This window comes from Cetorhinus maximus, chromosome 15 (genome assembly GCF_964194155.1).
Source record: "Cetorhinus maximus chromosome 15, sCetMax3.hap1.1, whole genome shotgun sequence".
NCBI lineage: Eukaryota > Metazoa > Chordata > Chondrichthyes > Lamniformes > Cetorhinidae > Cetorhinus > Cetorhinus maximus.
Genome location: NC_135893.1, coordinates 100,930,366 through 100,952,394, shown reverse-complemented (window position 1 = coordinate 100,952,394; position 22,029 = coordinate 100,930,366). Strand labels below are relative to the sequence as shown.

Below are 22,029 nucleotides of genomic sequence, written 5' to 3'. Positions count from 1 at the left end.
AGCGGGACTGGAAAATCCCAGCCAAACTATTTAACATTGTGAAAGCAGAATGTAAGGAAACAGACTATATGAGAATGTTTCTTTCTGAACAGTATGTTTCTTGAACTTTAGAAAATATTAGAGAAAGGCATCAAACCAATGCACGTTTTAATTTTTTAACAGTTTCAGATCTGGGTGCAAATCCCACCACGGCAGTTGGTGGAATTTAATCCAATTAGTAAAATAAATCAGGAATTGAAAGCTTTGAAAGTTTCTCTCAGGCTATGAAACTATCAACAATTGCTGTAAAAACCCATCCGGTTCACTAATGTCCTTTAGGGAAAGGAATCTGCCATCCTTACCTGTTCAGGTCTACACGTGATTCCAGACCCACAGCAATGTGGTTGACTTAACTGCCTCTGAAATGGCCCAGCAAGCCACTCAGTTCACAGCAATTAGGAGTAGTCAACAAATGCTGGCCTTGCCAGCAACGGCCACATTCCATGAAAGAATAAAAAATCTTACTTGCTGTATAAATGTTGAGTGAGATATGAGAAATTTAAAAAAATTATTTTCCTATTTTCTCCCTTCCTCTCCTGAAGATGCTGATATATGGTTAGAAATTGCAGCAGGAATGTTGGATGAGGCAGGTACCTGATGTTAATTGATCATTTTCATGTTTGACTTATGTGTCTTTTAGTTGGCAGGCTATTATATTATAGGAAGCACAAGCCAACTAAATCCTATCTTCACCCAATGTTCACAATGGCCTCCTCCTTTGTTGTAACAGTTCTGTGATTCTGACAAGGGACCACAAAAAAGGCAATGAGGAATAGAAATATTTTCCTTCCCTAGCTCAGGGGTGCTCAGGCCAAATAAGATCTATTTGTATAGCAACTTTTACATCTTCAGGTCCTTAGATGGTCCATGCTGGCTGGCACAGCAGTAAATTTGCACAATGCAAGGTCCAAGAAACAGCAAATCAACAAAATGACCAGTTGATCTGTTTTGGTGGCATAAGCTAAGGGCAAAATACTGGCTCAGGCCCTGGAAGAACTGGCTACTCTGTTTAGAATGGTACCAAACTGAACTGAACTGAGAATATCTTTGTTGAATAAGGCATCTGAAAGAAAGCACCATAAAAATGCAGCACAATCCCAATACTGTACTCAGGTGTCAGCCTAAAATACATGTTAATTTCTGAAGTAGGGGCTCAAATCCACCCTCTTACCCAGACTGACACTAAATGGTAACAACCTCCTGCCTCCCCAGGTTAAATATGCTAACTCAGCACAGACTCAAGGTTGAGCTTGGACCTTTTCTGTCCAGAGTACACCAGCCACTGTCATTATCTATAAATTTTTTAAGAGGGAATGAGTTTTGTAAATTTGAGCGGATTAGCAGTTAATGAGCAAGGTGACCATAACTAATTATATCTGTCACAATATGAAATTATTTCCATTCAAAAAGATTTTCAGTACCTTTAAGCACACCAGTGAGAGGTAGCCCCAGACCTCTGCATTCATGTTACACAGAATATTTGCTTCACAGAGTGCATCTTCAGCATTTGTCAGTTCGTTAAGCTGTGTAGGTACAGGAAAGAAACAGAGAATTAATCAGTTGTTTTTGAACAAGGCATTACAAAAGCACCAAAGATCAAAGATAATTAGCCTCAACTATGCTTAGCATCTCTTGAAACATGTATTTAGAGATGCTCAGTACTTACGCAATTCTTTTAAAAAGTTATTTTCCTTTTTTTAATTAATTTTCCTTCCAATATTTACATCTCTCATGCACAATGCATCTCTCTTTGGGGAACTTAAAACACAATTTAATGCAATGCCGTTCCTTTTTTTAATTACCGTTGTTTTGTACATAAATGGAGCAATTCATTTGCACACAAGTTCTAAGAAATTGCTATTTAGGCTTCACACTTTGGAATTTGCTCCTTAATCTCTTCTGCCCTCCTTGCCTCCTTTAAGGCCCCTCCTTAAAAGCTGTCACTCTGGCCACGTGTTTGGTCACCCCTCCCTATATCTTCTTTGGCTCAGTGTCCAGTTTGGTCTTATTAGGCCTCTGAGATGTTCTTCTATGTTCAAGGCACTAGATAAATTCAAGTTGTTGTTACTGCAACCTAACGGTTTGATGGATATTTAGTTTAAAATTATTTTTAAATTCTTAGCAAGGCCAGGGCTTATTGCCCATTCCTAATGGCCACTGGGAAGGTGGCGGTGAGCTGCCTGCTTGAACTGTTGCTGTTCATGTGGTGTTGGTACAACAATAATGCTGTTAGGATGGGAGTTCCATGATTTTGACCCAGTAGCAATGAAAGAAAGGCAATATATTTCCAAACTCAGCAGGTCTGACAGCATCTGTGGAGAGAAAGACAGAGTTAACGTTTCGAGTCCGTATGACTCTTCTTCAGAACTAAAGAGAAGTAAAAATGTGGTGAAATATATATTGTTAGGTGGGGGCGGTGGGGGAGGGGAGGTGGGTGGGACTGGTGAAGCTGGATAGAGGGCCAGTGATAGGTGGAGGTAGTACAGAGATTGCAAAAGACGTCATAAACAAAAGGTCGAAGGGGTGCTGATGATGGTGATACTGGCTAAAGGAGGTGCTTTAAGAGTAGAAAGCAGGATGAGCAAGTGACAGATGGCCCTAGTGGGGGTGGGGTGGGGGGAGAGGATTGTGTGGGAGAAAAGATCAAAATAGGCTAAAAGGTGGGGACAAAATAGTGAATGGAAATAAATTTTAAAAAATAATAATAGAAATAGGTGGGGAAAAATATATATATAAAAATTAAAAGATAAATATTTGAAAAAAGGGGATCAAAAAAGGGTGAGGATGGAGGAGAGAGTTCATGATCTGAAGTCGTTGAACTCAATGTTAAGTCCAGAAGGCTGTCAAGTGCCTAATTGGAAGATGAGGTGCTGTTCCTCCAGTTTGCGTTGAGCTTCACTGGAACATTGCAGCAGGCCAAGGACGGACATGTGGGCATGAGAGCAGGGTGGAGTGTTGAAATGGCAAGCGACAGGAAGGTCTCGATCATGTTTGTGGACAGACTGAAGGTGTTCGGCAAAGCGGTCACCCAATCTGTGTTTGGTCTCTCCAATGTAGAGGAGACTGCATTGGGAGCAGTGAATGCAGTAGACCAAATTGATGGAAGTGCTGCTTCACTTGAAATGAGTGTTTGGGCCCTTGGATGGTGAGGAGGAGGGGAAGTAAAGGGGCAGGTGTTGCACCTTCTGCGATTACATGGGAAGGTGCCGTGGAAGGGGGTTGAGATGTTGGGGATGATGGAGGTGTGGACCAGGGTGTCCCGGGGGGAACGGTCCCTACGGAATGCCGACAGGAGGGTGAAGGGAAGATGCGATTGGCAGTGGCATCATGCTGGAGTTGGCGGAAAGGGCAGACGATGATCCTTTGAATGCAGAGGCTGGTGGGGTGAAAAGTGAGGACAAAGGGGACCCTATCATGGTTCTGGGAGGGAGAGGAAGGTGCCCTTCCTCACCGCCAGCTGTTGCCTTATTTGCACTCTCAATAATGTCTGGAACCCTAGCCCCCTCCTCTTACATCCCAGCGATACCAGGAGAGTCTGAACCCCCTACACTGCCCGAGAGCATACAAACCACTCTCCCCACAACCACTATACACTCAATGGTACATGTGTGTCAACAGCCAAGGGTCCCGCTCAGCCTTGCTCCCTTATATGGGCTTACCTAATAATATGATGTCGCCATGACCAATTCCCCGCTGTGTCGCCACCTCTATGCACTTAATCTGTCCCTGATCCTGCTGTAACCTGTGCATCCCCACCAAAATTTCAAACTGGTTCTGAATGAGATGACAATGAGCTCTTTAACAGGACTAATTGGCCTAATTCCAAATCCTGGGTCTGCCTGCCCCTGTCCTGAGGAAAGTTGCTAGTAACAGGAACAGCAATGTAAAACCAGCTGGCAGTGCTAATTTTCACACTTGCCCCCATCAGGGTCTAAAATTCCTGCCCGCTAAATCTGTTCTTCTTTCCCTCGATACTGCCTGACCTGCTGAATATTTCCAGTATTTCTTGTCTACTCACCCTATAGCAGGCAATGCCAACTCCTAGCCAGGACAAGCTGGATGGAGTTCTCTGGGAGGCAAACAGGTAGGTAGATTTGGCTGATTTATTCTGAAAAACACATTAGAAATAACAATCAGATCGTTTATAAATATAAATAAACTATAGAAGTAAATAAAGCTGCTCTGCAACATTGGTTGTGACTGGTTTTCCACATCTGGTGTCATTAAGGTTTTTTGTGTCGACCACTGAATATATAAAATGCATGGGGATCCTCATGCAGTGCAAATATTTAATATGGTCCCAAACCTCACATTTTGGAAGGGGTAACAGTACTTGAGTGGTTAGACACTAAGAAGGTAGATTCAAAGGTTACACATCCTTAAGAGGTGAAAAACCTCTTAATTCTTAACAAACTTCAATTTAACAACTGGTTTGAGATTTATGAGTAAGAGGTTGGATCAAGGGCAAAGGGAAAGTTGCGTGATGCTGTTAAGCGCAATCGGTTTTCATACTGAATTCAGTGTCTGGGTGTGCAACCACTAAGTGAAGGGCAGGCGAAAACTAACAGTGCATATCGAAAGTAGAAGGCACAAAAACTAAGGGCAGAATCATCCGCTCCCGTTTGCAGCAGGTGTCATGGGGGGCGGGGGGGGGTGGAGAATTCGGTGAGAGGGGCAGAAATCGGTTTCAAGCCAGCGTGAAATCACAGCAAGAACGTGCACCTTGCCTACTTTCCTTAAAATCTCCACCCCATCCACATTGATCGTCTCGACCTCCTCCTTCCCACCCCTGCTGTTTGCCATGGCGGATCGCCAATCCGGCTGGACGCCGGCATAAATCCAATTTACATCCCGCTAATGGGATGCAAAGTAAGGCCCAACAGCCTCCATCGCCCAATTTACCATTATGCCGGCGGGAAAACACGCTGGCCCAGAACACAGAGACAAGCGTGACGTGCAGAAGTCAGGACTTTCCTTTAGGGCTTTGCTCAGATTGCGGACATCTGAGGAGAAGATGATGGAGGCCTACAGCTACCGGACCCTGGAGGAACACATGCAACGCATGGTGGGTGGATCCTCATGCACTTGGCTCCATCGCAAAGCAGCTTTCGGAAGGTGGGAGGTCTCTAGGTCTCAGCAGCTTCGACTTCGCTGAGGCTTCGGAACTTCATGGGCTTCACATGGACTGGTACAGGTGATCGGCAAAGGGGGGAGGGGGTGAGGTGAAATATTCAGGCGAACGAGCAAAGAAGAGGTGTGTAGAGTCAATGACCGTCTCTTGGGGAGTGAACCCAGGGTGGGTGTGGTAGGATGAGATGGTTAGAGTCATAGGGGGCAGAGGGAACCAGTAGGGTGGTATGGTGAGGGTGCAACAGTTTTGGTAGAAGGGGCAGCGAGGGTGGTTGGTGGGAACATGGAGGTAAACACAGACATGAGGGGTGGGAAGGAGGAGGTCAGGACGGTCAACCTGGATGGGGTGGGGATTTTAAGGAAGGTAGAAAATGTGCACGTTCACCTGGACATCCTGGAATGACAAGGGTTCAGGCTGGCAGGTAACAGTGGGGAGATCAGAGGTTATGCCAGGGGGTCTATGGTTATGGGGGAAAAGGACATGGATGACTAGGGGAGGGAAAATGTTGGGGGAGCTCATGAGGAATTTGACCACTACCATCTTTTCGAAATCGAAAGTGAGCAAAGCCTCATCTTGGATGGGCACAGGTTCTGCATGGGAGTGCAAATCAATGGGCGGGCAGAGATGCAGGTCAGCTCAGCTTGACAACTGAAAGGGAGCCCCAGCAGGCAGCACTGAAAATGCTCGGGACAGTGAAATGAGTGTGATGGATGAAGGCTCCACATGCATGGGAGAGTGCTTCCACAAGGCTCCAAAAGGCCCTGTTACATACACTTCTCCTTCCAGAATCACTTGTGGTCCAGTTGCATGCGGCTGAATTGCCAGTAAGGCAGGGGGAACACTCACAAAGCCTGTAAATGAAGCTGAAAGACAACATTACACATCATTCAGTGAGATTGAATATATTTTCAGATTATTAACTGACAAAATGTTTTCACCCATGCAACCACTTTGATCAGAATTTCTTAATTTTCTAGGTCTACCACTTCTAGGAATAAAAAGAGAGTGCTGGAAAAGCTCAGCAGGCCTGGCAGCATCTGTGGAGAGAGAAACAGAGTTAACGTTTCATGTCCGTATGACTTCTTCAGAACTAGAGAAGTAGAAATATCATGGGTTTTAAACTGTTTAAGAGGGGTTGGAGCAAGTAAAGCAAAATAAAAGGTCAGGGATAGGTTGGGGGGCACAGGAGAGATTGACAAAAATATCATGGACGCAAGACAGGGTGTGTTAATGGTAGGGTTAAAGACTAAAGAAGGTGCTGATAGTGCCATATGCCATTAACTATTCCACTATCAGCGCCTTCTTTAGTCTTTAACATGACCATTAACTGTGCCACTATTAGCACCTTATTTAGTCTTTAACACTACCATTAACACTCCCTTTGATTTGTGTCCATCATATCTTTGTCAATCTCTCCTATCCCTGACATTCTATTTTACTCCACCCCCTCTTAAACAGTATAAAATCCATCACATTTCTCCTTCTCTTTAGCTTTGAAGTAGAGTCATACAGACTCTAAACATTAACTCCATTTCTCTCTTCACAGATGCTGAAAGACCTGCTGCGTTTTTCCCAGCATTTTCTGTTTTTATTTCAGATTTCCAGCATCTGCAGTATTTTGCTTTTCACTTCTTCAAGGTGCTGCCCTGACATCCACAGCAGGGGTGGAGACAGCTTGTGCAATTATTGGCCCTGTTGCTTCTGATAACTTTGGTGTGCATCCTTGGGCCCCGGCTTGCTTTGGCTGTCCTCCTGTGAGCCAGCTGCTCCCTCTGCGGTGACAGAGGACAAGGCTTAGGTGGTCACAGGCAAAGGGGAGTCAGAGAGAGCAGACAGCCTCAGGTACCTCAGTGGATGACCCAGGGGTGTCCAGCTGCTGCTCTTCCTCCCTTTGGGTGCCCGAAGGCTCCATCCTGGGAAGGAGCACCAGGAGGTACATCAAGGTGCCCGTCTCCCTCTCATGTTGCCACTGCGGGAACTCACCCATGGCTACCGCGATGGACTGCAGGTCTGCACGCATCTCCGTGTTCTGCTGGACCAGGGCCTCCATGGCGTCTGCCATCCTTCCCACGGAGACCTCCATACCTGCACATGTGGGCGCAACTTCAGAGAGCAGGCGAACGCATTCGTCCGACTCGCATGCCACTCAGCTGAGGGCTTCCATCAGCTCTGTGTGATGATCCCCCGCCTTCCATCAACTCTCCTTGATGAGTTGGAAGGCCGAGTCCAGAGGTTCACCATCTGACTCGGCCTGACAGATGCCTCTTCCCCAGCAATCCTTCAAGTGCTAGGTAGCTCAGCTGAAACTGCCTCCTTCTACTGCAGACACGTGTCCGTGTGGTGACCACCAGATTATGAACCCGAGCCTGCTCTAGATCTAGGTGCCATGGAAGTGTGTCTCTCTGTGTTGGTGGGGGGTGTGGGTAAGCGCTGTGACAGGTCTTCCAGACTGCTTATTTCCAGCTCTTCCATGGAGGAGTTGTAATCTTGGCATGCAGGTGAGGACCTGGATGGAGCTGAGGGACTGGCTGGCTGAGAGCGTCGGTCACTTGGCAGAGCATTCTGTGAACCAAAGTAGAGATAATTAGTGCATGGAGTCAAAAACAGGAGAGAGCACTCACAGTTGTGTTAAGAGAGGGATGATCTGGTGCAGGATCCTCACATGCGTGTTCATCGCTGACCTCATCATTGCCGCAGGCACGGTCCAGGTCCTCGCCTGTCAGCACAATGGCACGCTTCTCAAAGTGAGTGTGGGGCCTAATGTCAGCCACTCCACCGCTGATCTGGGACTTCTCCCTCCTGTTGTGAGCCAGCTTCTCCTGCAGGAAAACAGATGGAAAGAGTGTGAGCAGGATGCATGTCACAGCAGATGATGAGGATGCGTGGAATGTGTGTGGTGAGCGGAGCCATGGACGGGATGAGGATGTGAGCTTCAGAGGATATGAGCCTGATGGAGATGTGAGGGTGTGTGTGAGAGTTAGTGGTGATGTCCCTTGAGGTGAGAGATCCCTGTGGATGTGTGATGGGTTTGGGAGTGTGTGTTGAGATGTTGCAGTGGTTGGCTTACCCTGACGGAACGGATGAGATCATTCATCCTCTTTATGCACTGGATGGCTGACCTCCTCTGTGCCCCATCGCCACTGACTGCCACTGCCACTGCTTCCCAGGCCGGATTGGTGACTCTAGTGGATCTCCTGCGGACTGAGCGGGGTTGGAGAACATCAATGGCAACCTTCCACTGTGTCCAGCAGGCGCCACAGAGAGATGTCATTAAATTTGGGGACTGTCGTCAACTTTGCTTTAGGGCCATCTGTCGCCTCCTGGAGCAGTCCTGGTCCACTTTAAATATGACGCCTGGAGCAAGGAAGCGCCGAGGTCACAACATGGTGGGCAAATCCAAGCCTGCCCACCAGCAGTCTGGCGTGTTTCCCGTGAAAGCATTACTAATGAGGCAGAATGCACCAGGAAGCGGACGATGCGGTGCAAAAACCCGCCATTGCGGCTGGCGAGTAAAACTTCTTTTTTCAAGCTTGCTACCGCACTTAGTGCAATTCAGGGGCGATTCTGCCCTTAGGCTCCAAGGTGGCGATATAACTGGTTACCGTTTGGGAACATTAGTGGTAATGCTGTCTAAATCTTCATACACAGGCATAGGGGAACATTCAATGTGAATGTTGAAGGGTATTCAGTCGCACTCAGGAAAATGTACGTGCATTGTCAGGTGCTGAATTGGATTCAATACAATATTTTTTTTATTAACTGTTGGTCAAAATTCTTTGGTGGGCCACCAATTGGAGGGTTGGAAGTGAACAGTGCGTACATTACCTTTTCAGCTAGACGACGCTTCTGAATTCGAAATTCAAAATTGGAATACTTTATTTACTTCCAAGTAGACACTTGTTGTTACTTTTACATGGCTTATGAAAAATCCTGAACATTAATGATATAGCCACGTGGGCGTAAAGAAGAATTGTGGGGCCCAACCATCAAATGTAAACTGCTGCAAAAAGCCTGAATACTGTCTCAGTACTCATCTTTGGAATTATTTTGTGACACAAGTACTTGTGGATATTTTTAAAATGGAATTTCCCCAAAGGTATCGCCTATTGCAGGTGTTTTCAATGCAATTTGAATTGTAATGTTGCAACTCCTCCTTTAATGTTAATATGTATTAGATACATTGTTGTTTACCTTCTAGCACGTTACAGCAAGCTGAAACTGAACTAATTACTTAATTGTCCTTACTGATTGAAGCTTTTCTTCATGCAGATAGATGGAGCCTAGTCTCAAGCAGATGGTGTGCATATCAAGTGCATCATTTACATAACTCAAAGCACGTTCGTAATATTCCTTAGCCTTGGTGTAATTTTCTTTCATGTAGCTTAGATGTCCCAGCATAGCCCATAGATCTGGATTCTGAAAAACCAAAGTTGTCAGGAAATTCAATCTTCAGCTTCCAATGCAAGAGAATAAAAAGATAATTCATGCAAAAAAATGGTTGGTTTTCTATAAAGTAGACTATTAATATTAAGAAATATAGATTTGGAAGTTATTTACAAGTATCATAGGCCTGGATTTTGCAGTAGTAATGACGATGAAACTGTCAGTGTTTACCATTACTCCTCTGAAACTGACAGCAACTTCTGGGGTTCACACTTTTGCAATTTACCACAGAAATCCACATGTTGCTGACTGTGATTTTAGCTTCTTCATAGGTTGTGGTGTTGAAGTCCCCCAAGAATGCATGCAAGAGGAAATCACTTGCCCTGTACGCTATTAGCCTCATTGCAAAAACCCTCAGAAATGTTACACCTTGTTGAATGAAGTGTAACTGGGTTTTTATTGGTGTACTAAGTTCATAATTACTGGTGAATAGAATAAATGGCCCGGAAGAGCTAATTACATATTTGTGGAATGACAAATTTCTTCATTATGAAAAAAATCCCATTTAAAATAATTGTTTTTACAAGTTTATAATATCTTTTGACTTCTACCTTAATCCCATGTCCCAATCTTTATTTCACTCTGTGTAAAATGATATATTAAAAAGTGAGGGATAATCAGTGCTTTTAACTTCCTGGTTTGTTGTGAGAATATTTCTGTGTGACTGGCTGCATATTATGCTTGATGGCATTGCTGTTGCTGGCTGCCTGGAGATCTCTTTGACTTGACACCAAATTGAAACTAATGATGGGAAAAGAGAGATTTTCACCACAGAGATTGCTACATATTTGTGGGCAGCTTTCTTCGATGCCAGCAGCAAGTACCACTGCTTTGCTCCTGACTGCAAAATCTGGGCCTTGGTTTCAGATATAAGAGCCTTTAATTTTTTTACTACTCTTATTTGCATAAAGCTGGCCACAGCTGCCAGACTGCAGACTGGGGAGGGGAACCCCTTCACCCCTCCCCAACCCTGCGAAAGGGTGGTCTGCTGTTGCAGCTTTGGCCATCCCATGATTGCGCCCACAGTTTTTGGGGGGGGTTGGGGGGTGTGGTTTGGGGGTCAGAAATGTTAGATGTAGTGCTGGAACCCAGGTCCGCCACCAGAAGCCCACCTCCATCACTGGATCATGTTTTGGCCTCAGCGGGGGAGAGGTTGGCTCAGTAGTTAACTGCAAAATGGCAGTGTCAGCATTAGTGTCCCTATAGGCCCTTTAAAAGGCCTTAATTGGTTCCATGCTGCTTGCAGGCTGATAGCCATCACCATCCCCCGCCCCACTGCACCCCCAACCCAAACATCCACTTCTAAAATGTCCCAGATGCGGGAACATGCCAGCAAAGCAGCACACCAGCGTTGCCGGAAAATTGCAGGCATGTCCACCTCCTTTTCCACTTGGTTGCCATTTAAAAATGTGACCCGAGGAGTATGTTAAGTTCCAATATGCATGAAAAACAATATCAAGGCATAAAGGGAGGCCAAAGTCTATTGCCCTATTAAAAGTTATATACGCTAATGCAAGTAGCATCGGAAATAAAACAAGTGAATTAGAAGTGCAAATTCAGCTTAAAGGGTTTGATGCGTATGCTGAGATCTGCCACTCATCTACATAGCTTTGTGATAAAGATCAGCACACCCAAGTTCCCTGTATTTACACCAGTAATGCCTGGCACACATTAATGCTGAAAAAATTCTGCATATTGTCCCAAACCCACCCGATATCAGCATACCTGAGATTTAAATTTGATAACAATTTTTGTTGCAATTTACAAAACCATTTCTTCTGGAATCCGACAGTGTACTGAAAGTGCTGTCAGTCTCAGTGTACACAAATTTTTATGGATCCTACCTTTTCCCTGCATTCAGGAGAGAGTTCAAATAGCCTCTGAGAAAGCATTTTTAAAATTTATTCCTTCATGGGCTGTGAGCATCGCTGGCTGGTCCAGCATTTTTGCTGATCTTTAATTGCCTTTGAGAAGGTGGTGGTGAGCCGTCTTCTTGAAGCGCTGCAGTCCATGTGTTATAGCAACGCCCATAGTTCTGTATGGGATGAGTTTCAGGGTTTTGACTCAGTGACAGTGAAGGAACAGCAATATAGTTCCAAATCACAATGGTGTGCAACTTGGATGGTAACATGCAGGTTACATGCCATCCCATGTATCTGCTGCCCTTGTCCTTCTAGATAGTAGTAGTTGCCAGTTTGGAAGGTGCTGTTGAAGGAGCCTTGGTGAATTCCTGCAGTGCACCTTGTAGTGCTATGCGTCGGTGGTGAAGGGAGTGAATATTTAAGGTGGTGAATGGGATGCCAATCAAGCAACCTGGAAAGTGTCAAGCTTCTTGAGCACTGTTGGAGCTGTACTCATCCAGGCAAGTGGAGAGTATTCCAACATATTCATAACCTGTACCTTGTAGATGGTGGACAGGCTTAGGAATCAAGACATGAGTTACTCTGTGCAGAATTCCCAGCCTCTGACCTGCTCATGTAGCCACATTATTTATATGGCTGGTCCAATTCAGTTTCTGGTCAATGGTAACCCTTCCAGGATATTGATACTGGGGCATTCAGCAATAGTAATGCCATTGAATCTCAAGAGGCAACGGTTAGATTCTCTCTTGTTGGAGATGGTCATTGCCTGGCACTTGTGTGGCACAAATGTTATTTGCCACATGTCAGCCCAAGCCTGAATATTGCCCAGGTCTTGCTGCCTATGGACACGGATTGTTTCAGTATCTAAGAAGTCACAAATGGTGCTGAACTTTGTGCAATCATCAGTGAACATCCCCATTTCTAACCTTATGATGGAAGGAAGATCATTGATGAAGCAGCTGAAGATCTTTGGGCCTAGGATACTACCCTAAGGAGCTACTGCAGCAATGTCCTGGGACTAAGATGACCTCCAACAACCACAACCATCTTCGTTTGTGCTAGGTATGACTCCAACCAGTAGAGAGTTTTTCCCCTGATTCCCATTGACTTCAGTTTTGCTAGGGTTCCTTGATGCCACACAGCCGAATGCTGCCTTGATGTTAGGTGCAGTCACCCACCTCAACTCAAGCTCAGCTCTTTTGTCCGTGCTTGGACCAAGCCTGTAAGGTGGTCAGGAGCTGAGTGGTTCATTGGCAGAATCCGAACTCAGCATCAGTGAATAGGTTATTACTGAGTAAGTGCCGTTTGATAGCACTATCAACAATACCTTCCATCGCTTTGCTAATATCAAGAGTGGACTGATGGGGCAGTAATTGGCCAGTTGGATTTGTCCTGCTGTGTGTGGACAGGACATACCTGGGCAATTTTCTACACTGCCAGTTAGATGCCAGTGCCGTAGCTGTACTGGAACAGCTTGGCTAGGGGCATGCTGGTTCTGGAGCAGAAGGCTTCAGTACCATTGTCGGAATATTGCCAGGGCCCATAGCCTTTGCAGTATGCAGCGCCTTCAGCCATTTCTTGATATTACGTGGAGTGAATCAAACTGGCGGAAGACTGGCATCTGTGATGCTGGGAATCTCTGGGGAGGCCAAGATGAATCATCTGCCTGGCACTTCTGGATGAAAACGGTTACAAATGCTTCAGTTTTATCTTTTGCACTAATGTGCTGGGCACTCCCATCATTGAGGATGGGGATATTTGTGGAGACTCTTCCTCCAGCGAGTTGTTTAATTGTCCACCACCATTCACAACTTGATGTGGCAGGACTGCAGAGCTTAGATCTGATCCTTTGGTTGTGGGATCGCTTAGCTCTATCTATTGAATGCTGCTTCAGCTGTTTGGCATGCAAGTAGTCCTGTGTTGTAGCTTCATCAGGTTGACACCTCACCTGGTGCTGCTCCTGCCATGCACCCCTGCACTCTTCATTGAACCACGGTTGATCCCCTGGCTTGAAAGTAATGGTAGAACCGGGGATACACTGGACCATGAGGTTACTGATTGTGGTTGAATACAATCCTGCTGCTGATGATGGCCCACACTGCCTCATGAATAACCCATTTTGAATTGCTAGATCTGTTTGATTAGCATGGTGGTAATGTCACACAATACAATAGAGGGTATCATCAATGTAAAGGCAGAACTTTGTTTCCACAAGGATTGTGTGGTGGTCACTCCTATCAATATTTTTTCTTATTCATTCATGGGACGTGTGCGTCGCTGATTAGGCCAGCATTTATTGCCCATCTTTAATTGCCCTTGAGAACATGGTGAGCTACCTTGTTGAATCTCTGCAGTCCATGTGGTGTGAAGACACCCACAGTGCTGTTAGGGAGGGAGTTCCAGGATTTCGAACCAGCGACTGTGAAGGAATGGCAATGTATTTCCAAGTCAGGATAGCGTGTGGCTTGGAGGAGAACTTCCAGGTGGTGGTGTTCCCATGCATCTGCTGCCCTTGTCCTTCTAGATGGTAACGGTTGTGGTTTGGAAGGTGCTGTTCAAAGAGCCTTGATGAGTTCCTGCAGTGCATCTTCTAGATGGTACACACTGCTGCCACTGTGCGTTGGTGGTGGAGGGAGTAAATGTTTGAGGATGCGGTGCCAATCAAGTGGGTTGCTTTGTCCTGGATGCTGTCAAGCTTCTTGAGTGTTGTTGGAGCTGCACTCATCCAGGCAAGTAGAGAGTATTCCATCACACTCCTGACTTGTGTCTGGTTGATGGTGGACAGGCTTTGGGGAGTCAGACGGTGAGTTACCCGCCACAGGATTCATAGCCTCTGACCTGCTCTTGTAGCCACAGTATTTATATGGTTATTCCAGTTCAGTTTCTGGTCAATGGTAACCCCCAGGATGTTGGTAGAAAGGGATTCAGCGATTGTAATGTCGTTGAATGTCAAGGAGTGATGGCTATATTCTATCTTGTTGGAAATGGTCATTGCCTGGCACTTGTGATGTGATTGTAACTTGCCATTTGTCAGCCCAAGCCTGAATATTGTACAGGTCTTGCTGCATTCAGACATGGACTGCTTCGGTATCTGAAGAGTTGCGATTGGTGCCGAACATTGCACAATCATCAGCGAACATCCCCACTTCTGACCTTATGAAGGAAGGAAGGTCATTGCTGAAGCAGCTGAAGATGATTGGGCCAAGGACACTACCCTGAGGAACTTCTGCATGATGTCCTGGAACTGAGATGATTGACCTCCAACAAACACAACCATCTTCCTTTGTACTAGGTATGACACAAAGCAGCGGAGAGTTTCCCCTATTCCCATTGATTCCAGTGTTGCTATGGCTCCTTGATGCCACACTTAGTCAAATGCTGTCTTAATGTCAAGGGCAGTCACTCTCACCTCACCTCTGGAGTTCAGCTCTTTTGTCCATGTTTGAACTAAGGCTATAATGAGGTCAGGAGCCGAGTGATCCTGGTGGAACCCAAAGTGATCGTCAGTGAGCAGGTTATTTCTTTGCAAGTGCCATTCGATAGCATTGTTGATGACCCCTTCCATCACTTTATTGATGATCGAAAGTAGACTGATGGGACGGTAATTGACCATTTTGGACTTGTCTTTCTTTTTCTGGATGGGACATACCTGGGCAATTTTCCACGTTGCTGGGTACATGCCAGTTTTTTTAGCTGTATTGGAACAGCTTGGCTAGCGGCGCGGCAGGTTCAGGAGACCATAAGACATAGGAGCAGAAATTAGGCCATTTGGCCCATCGAGTCTGCTCCGCCATTCAATCATGGCTGATAAGTTTCTCAACCTCATTTTCCCGCTTTCTCCCCGTAACCTTTGATCCCCTTACCAATCAAGAACCTATCTATCTCGGTCTCAATGACCTGGCCTCCACAGCCTTCTGTGGCAATGAATTCCATAGATTCACCACTCTCTGGCTAAAGAAGTTTCTCCTCATCTCTGTTCTAAAAGGTCTTCCCTTTACTCTGAGGCTGTGCCCTCGGGTCCTAGTCTCTCTTATTAATGGAAATATCTTCCCCACGCCCACTCTATCCAGGCCTTTCAGTATTCTGTAAGTTTCAATCAGATCTCCCCTCATCCTTCTAAACTCCATCGAGTATAGACCCAGAGTCCTCAAACGTTCCTCATATGTTAAGCCTTTCATTCCTGGGATCGTTCTCGTGAACCTCCTCTGGACCCTCTCCAGGGCCAGAACATCCTTCCTGAGATACAGGGCCCAAAATTGCTCACAATATTCTAAATGTGGTCTGACCAGAGCCTTATAAAGCCTCAGCAGCACATCCCTGCTTTTATGTTCTAGTCCTCTCGAAATAAATGCCAACATTGCATTTGCCTTCCTAACTACCAACTCAACCTGCAAGTTAACCTTAAGAGAATCCTGAACTAGGACTCCCAAGTCCCTTTGCACTCCAGATTTCTGAATTCTCTCCCCATTTAGAAAATAGTCTATGCCTTTATTCTTCCTACCAAAGTGCATGACCTCACACTTGCCCACGTTATATTCCATCTGCCACTTCTTTGCCCATTCTCCTAACCTGTCCAAATCCTTCTGCAGCCTCCCCGCCTCCTCAATACTACTTGTCCCTCCACCTATCTTTGTATCATCTGTAAACTTAGCCAAGATGTCCTCAGCTCCTTCATCTAGATCATTAATGTATAAAGTGAAAAGTTGTGGTCCCAACACTGACCCCTGCGGAACTCCACTAGTCACCGGCCGCCATCCTGAGAAGGACCCCCTTATCCCCAATCTCTGCCTCCTGCCAGACAGCCAATCTTCTATCCATGCTAGTACCTTGCCTCTAACACCATGGGCTCTTATCTTAATGAGCAGCCTCCTGTGCAGCACCTTGTCAAAGGTCTTCTGGAAGTCCAAGTAGATAACATCCATTGGCTCTCCTTTGTCTAACCTACTCGTTACCTCCTCAAAGAATTCTAACAGATTTGTCAGGAATGACCTCCCCTTGATGAAACCATGCTGACTTTGCCCTATTTTACCATGCACTTCCAAATATTCTGAAATCTCATCCTTAATAATGGACTCTAAAATCTTACCAACGACTGAGGTCACACTAATCGGCCTGTAATTTCCCGTCTTTTGCCTCACTCCCTTCTTAAACAGGGGGGTTACATTAGCGATTTTCCAGTCCTCTGGGACCCTCCCTGACTCCAGTGATTCCTGAAAGATCACTACTAACGCCTCCACTAACACTTCAGTTATCTCCTTCAGAACTCTGGGGTGTAATTCATCTGGGCCAGGTGATTTATCCACCTTCAGACCTTTCAGTTTTCCTAGCACCTTCTCCTTGGTAATGGCCACCATACTCACTTCTGCCCCCCGACTCTCTTGAACTTTGGGGATGTTACTCGTGTCTTCCACCGTGAAGACTGACGCAAAATACTTATTCAGTTCCTCCGCCATTTCTTTGTTCCCCATTACTACTTCTCCAGCGTCATTTTCCAGTGGCCCAATGTCCACTTTTACCTCTCTCTTACTCTTTATATATCTTAAAAAACTCTTGCAATCTTCTTTTATATTACTGGCTAGTTTACCCTCATATTTAATCTTCTCCTTCCTTATTTCTTTTTTAGTTGTCCTCTGTTGGTCTTTGTAGGCTGCCCAATCCCCTGGTTTCCCACTGCTCTTCGCCGCATTGTATGCTTTCTCTTTAGCTTTTATGCTGTCCCTGACTTGCCTTGTCAGCCATGGTTGCCTCGTCCTCCCTTTAGTATGCTTCTTCTTCCTAGGGATGAATTTTTGCTGTGTCTCCCAAATTACTCCCAGAAACTCCTGCCATTGCTGTTCCACTGTCTTTCCTGCTAGGCTCATCTTCCAGTCAATTCTGGCCAGCTCCTCCCTCATGCCTCTGTAGTTGCCTTTTTCAACTGTAATACCGTTACATCTGATTCCAGCTTTTTCCTCTCAAATTGCAGGGTAAATTCTATCATATTATGGTCACTTCCTCCTAAGGGTTCCTTCACCTTAAGCTCCCTTATCAAATCTGCCTCATTACACATCACTAAATCTGGAATTGCCTGTTCCCTAGTGGGCTCCACCACAAGCTGCTCCAAAAAGCCATCTCGTAGACATTCCACAAATTCCTTTTCTTGGGATCCACTACCAACCTGATTTTCCCAGTCTACCTGCATATTGAAATCCCCCATGATCACTGTAACTTTGCCTTTCTTACCTACACGCCTTTTCTATCTCCTGGTGTATCTTGTGCCCCACATCCTGACTACTGTTCGGAGGCCTGTACATAACTCCCATTATGGTTTTTTTACCTTTGCGGTTCCTCAACTCCACCCACACAGATTCTACATCATCTGACCCTACGTCATTTCTTGCTATCGATTTAATTTCATTTCTTACTAACAAAGCAACCCCATCCCCTCTGCCAACCTGCCTATCTTTTCGATAGGATGTATATCCTTGGATATTTAGCTCCCAGTCCTGATCCCCTTGCAGCCATGTCTCCGTGATGCCCACCATATCATACCTGCCAATTTCAATCTGTGCCACAAGCTCATTTACCTTATTTCGTATACTGCGTGCATTCAGATACAACACCTTCAGTCCTGTATTTCCCGTCCCCTTTCTCATTGTCGTCCCTTTATCTGATGTGCTTGAAGTTATACTCATAGCCCTTTCCAAACACTCGGTCCTATTTTGTGTTCTGGAGACTTTAATAGCCCCTTCTGGGCTCTCCTTCCTTTTCAGTTTTTTCATAAATTTTCCATGAAGTTGAATCCACCCCCCGACACGCTAACCTGCTGCTTTGTTTCTCATTAGTCATACTTCTTGGAGTTTTACCCTTCCCTTCGCACAAGTCTTCAATACTATTGCTGGGATATTGTCAGGGCCCATAGCCTTTGCATTACCCAGTGCCTTCAGCCGTTTCTTAATATCTTGGTGGATCATCCACTCAGCACCTCTGGCTGAAGATTGTTGCAAATGCTTCAGCCTTACCTTTTGCACTGATGTACTGGCCTACCCCATCATTGAGGATGGAGATACTCATGGAGCCTCCTCCTCCAGTCATGGATAGATGCAGCTACAACAATTAGATTGGGGAGGACAAGGTCAAGTAAGTTTTTCCCTCTTGTTGTTCAATCACCAACTGCCGCAGACCCAGTCTAGCAGCCATGTCCTTTAGGTCTCAGCCAGCTTGGTCAGTAACAGTGCTACCGAGTCATTCTGGGTGAAGGACATTGAAGTCCCCTACTCAAAGTACACTCTGTGCCCTTGCCACTCTCAGTGCTTCTTCCAATTGGTGATTCATCAGCTGAGGCAGTTGGTAGGTGGTAATCAGCAGGAAGTTTCCTTGCCCATGTTTGAACTGATGCCACGAAACTTCATGGGGTCTGGAGTCAATGTTGAGGACTCCCAGGGCAATTCCCTCCCAGATATATCACTGGTCATCACAGTAACACATGAGGAAGAGGAGCAGAAGAGACAATATGCTTTGAGAGACAGTTGTCATGACAGAAGACGTCAGTCCATTTGCTATTAACCCTATTGGTGACACTTGACAAAGGTTATTATATTTGTCACAATTTCTGCAGGAAATTTGAGTCTAAGCTTAAGCAAGATTGGCACAGAAACCTGCATAAATTTCAGTATACGTTTGGTTTAAATGGGATTGAGGAAATTCCAGGCCCAGAAATAACTTACCTAACAACTGATCTGGGCTACATTCTCTTTAACTTGCTAACTAATATAGACTGTCTTTTCACTTACTTGATGGTCAATTCGTCCTGCTTCCGCAAGAGATTCCTCTGCTTTTCCAAACTCCTCCTGAAGTATGTAAAGTTGAGCCAGAACCACATGATACTCACAGCTTAGACCATTTTCAGTGGAAAGCATCTCATGTGCCATGGCTCTTGTTGCAAACTAATTGCAAGAGAATAGAAAAAAAGTTTTACTGAGTTAACGATGGCCAAAAGTGTGGTGACATACTATAATTTGGCCGGATTGTTATAGAAAGAGAGAAACAGAGAGTGAGAAAGATTTAAATAAATTAATAGAAAAAATGCTGTAAATGTCATATTGTTGAAATTCACAGGCTGTGCAAATAGCTTTGTTAATTCACTCGAATGTTGTGCTGAGTCATAGATCATAGGCTTGCAAGTCACATTGCCCTACAAAAAAAAATCAGGATTTCCTACAGAGAGAGAGGAAAATGGAGGGTGATTGAAGTTTGGATCTGCTCAAACCTTTCTCATGGATTTTTCAGCCTTCAGTTAAGAGGAAGTATTGGAAGAGGCCAGAAAATAGATTATTTGTTGCCACAGAGGATAGACTGTGACCAAATTTGGGTGGAAAATGGATAAAAGCTGAAAAAAAAGTGCAATAGTTGAAAAATGAGACAGGCAAATGGATGAATAAAGAAAGAATACACCACAATGAATTTCTACAGGGCTCACTGTTGATCTGGCAAGATGCCAGTGACAAGTGTTATTGTGGATAATTCATGGAATTTCTACCCCAAATTTTCAGGATCAAAGAATTGTCAAGACATATCACAACTTTCAATGCCTGGGTTGTTCTTCATGTTCAGTGGTGCCAAACAATTATCCAATTTTAAAGGTGAATACCACTAAGTAATCATTCCAGTATCTTGTATATGATATACATATGTACAGAATATATACCCAACAATTAGTACAGAGCCTAAATAAAATTGAACTTTTTACTTAGGAGAATAGAAATTGTTCATAATCTGGTACAAGAGCCTGCCACTTCTCACGATTGCCTCATTCTTACTTAAGCAACTATGTGGTCATTTAAGCTTCACATAATTATTAAATGTTGGTTTGTTTCTGCTTATTAAAACACTAAGGAGTTTCTTTGAGTCTTGATACTGACAATGATGTGGCACCTCACTGGGACCAGCCAGTGTTCTGGAAATTAAGAATACAAAACTGGAATTTCAATCAGTAACAGAGAGGTAACACATGTAATGTATCTGTATGAATGAAAATAAGTACTGTTAAAAAAAAAGTCATGGAATGTTGCACAGAGGTTGCTCTCAATTTTTTTGTTGTTTTGGCTGTTTCCATACCACATAAAATTTCCTTTTCATGAGAGTGGGAAATTAAACTGCTTCTGTTTCCAAGATGTGATGAGATTTTACAAATCTTTCTTTTTTTAAGTAAGAACTATAACTAACCTGTAGAGCATTAACCTCCAATAGAAACTTTGCTGCTTCCATGTAGATACTTTTTGTACATACAGGAATGGTCTCTCTTGGTGGGGGTTCATTAACAGGAAGGGGTACAACAGGTGCTGGCTCATCCTGTTGCGTAGTTGTTACGACAGTCTCAAGGACATCAGTGATCTTTGATGGGTCTACAAAAGCGGCAAAAGGCAGAACTTTTCAATAGTCTGATACTCTACAGCTTGGCATTTTTGATTTCAATGTAAAGCAAAATCAGTTAATTTCATCATGAGTTAAATTTCACAAAACATCAGTTCAGTCAATGGCTTTGCTTTTGTAAAGACTGATTCCAACCACACAATTAAATTCAGGGAATTCAGATCAGCCCATTCATTTGCTTATACCTACCTCTGTTGGAATGGAAAGCTGGTTTCCACAATTCTCCTGGTATCATTGTCGCCCCCCCCCAACAATTTTCTCTTCTTCTCTCATGCAGGTACTAACTCACGCTAGTGAACAGTGTGCATGAGTTTAGCAACTGAGTAGAAATATAGGAACAGGGTCACCACTAGTTGCATCCTTGAGTACATGTCCATCATCCCTACTCTGTTTGCTGCCGCTAAGCCAATTTCCTAATCAGATCAATTACTTGTTGTCAATTCCATGGACTCCAATTTTAGCTAACGGTCTCTTATGAGGGACTTTATCAAATCTCTTCTGGAAGTCCAAAAAATAACATTCATAGACATTGTTAATGGTTGATTATGTTGTGAAAGATACACCGGTGATAGGCATTGTTTGATTAATAACTGAGAGCATATATAGGGCCCTTAGGGGCTATCAATTAGTTTAACTGTTTTTTTCAATCCGTTAATTTGTTAAATTTGTTTCACTGGTATTCAAGAGTATAAAGAGGGACATGCCTTCTGCAATGGGTGGGCACCATGGGGGCTGGAGTACTTCATTAGCCCCAAAATTGCATTTTGATTTAGTTAACTAAGTCTTCTTTGGAGTTTTGGTTCTATTACAGTGCCTCTTTAAGGGGCTATCACTTTAATTTGATTTGTTAAATTGCCCATTGTAGTGCTCAAAAGAGTATAAAGAGAGTCAGCTGGGTGGGTAGTTAGGAGGTAGGGATCTGTAATTCTGCATCCTGTGAATAAACCAGCACTCAATGAATAGATCAGTTTCTTGTTTCATACTTCACCATCTGGCTTGGATCCATTTAACAGATATTTGCTTCTCCACCACTTCAGCCACATCTTCCAAAAGTTCGATCAGGTTCTACAGGCATGATCTCCCCCTTACAAATCCATGCTGCATGACCTATCCTATACAAATCCAGGCTGCGGTGTTTACTCA

At 44.6% G+C, this 22,029-nt stretch overlaps 1 protein-coding gene across 1 annotated transcript in view; it reads right to left on the bottom strand.

Moving 5' to 3' along the window:
• The window catches only part of cfap70 (cilia and flagella associated protein 70), a 102,519-nt gene that overhangs the window by 2,330 nt on the left and 78,160 nt on the right, over positions 1–22,029 (bottom strand). The window contains exons 23-27 of the mRNA XM_078559088.1: positions 20,680–20,858; positions 19,248–19,400; positions 9,416–9,586; positions 4,058–4,147; positions 1,461–1,562 (exon numbers count right to left, since the gene is read on the bottom strand). Coding sequence (XP_078415214.1) covers positions 1,461–1,562; positions 4,058–4,147; positions 9,416–9,586; positions 19,248–19,400; positions 20,680–20,858 — 695 coding nt within the window. The remainder of the gene's footprint in view (positions 1–1,460; positions 1,563–4,057; positions 4,148–9,415; positions 9,587–19,247; positions 19,401–20,679; positions 20,859–22,029) is intronic.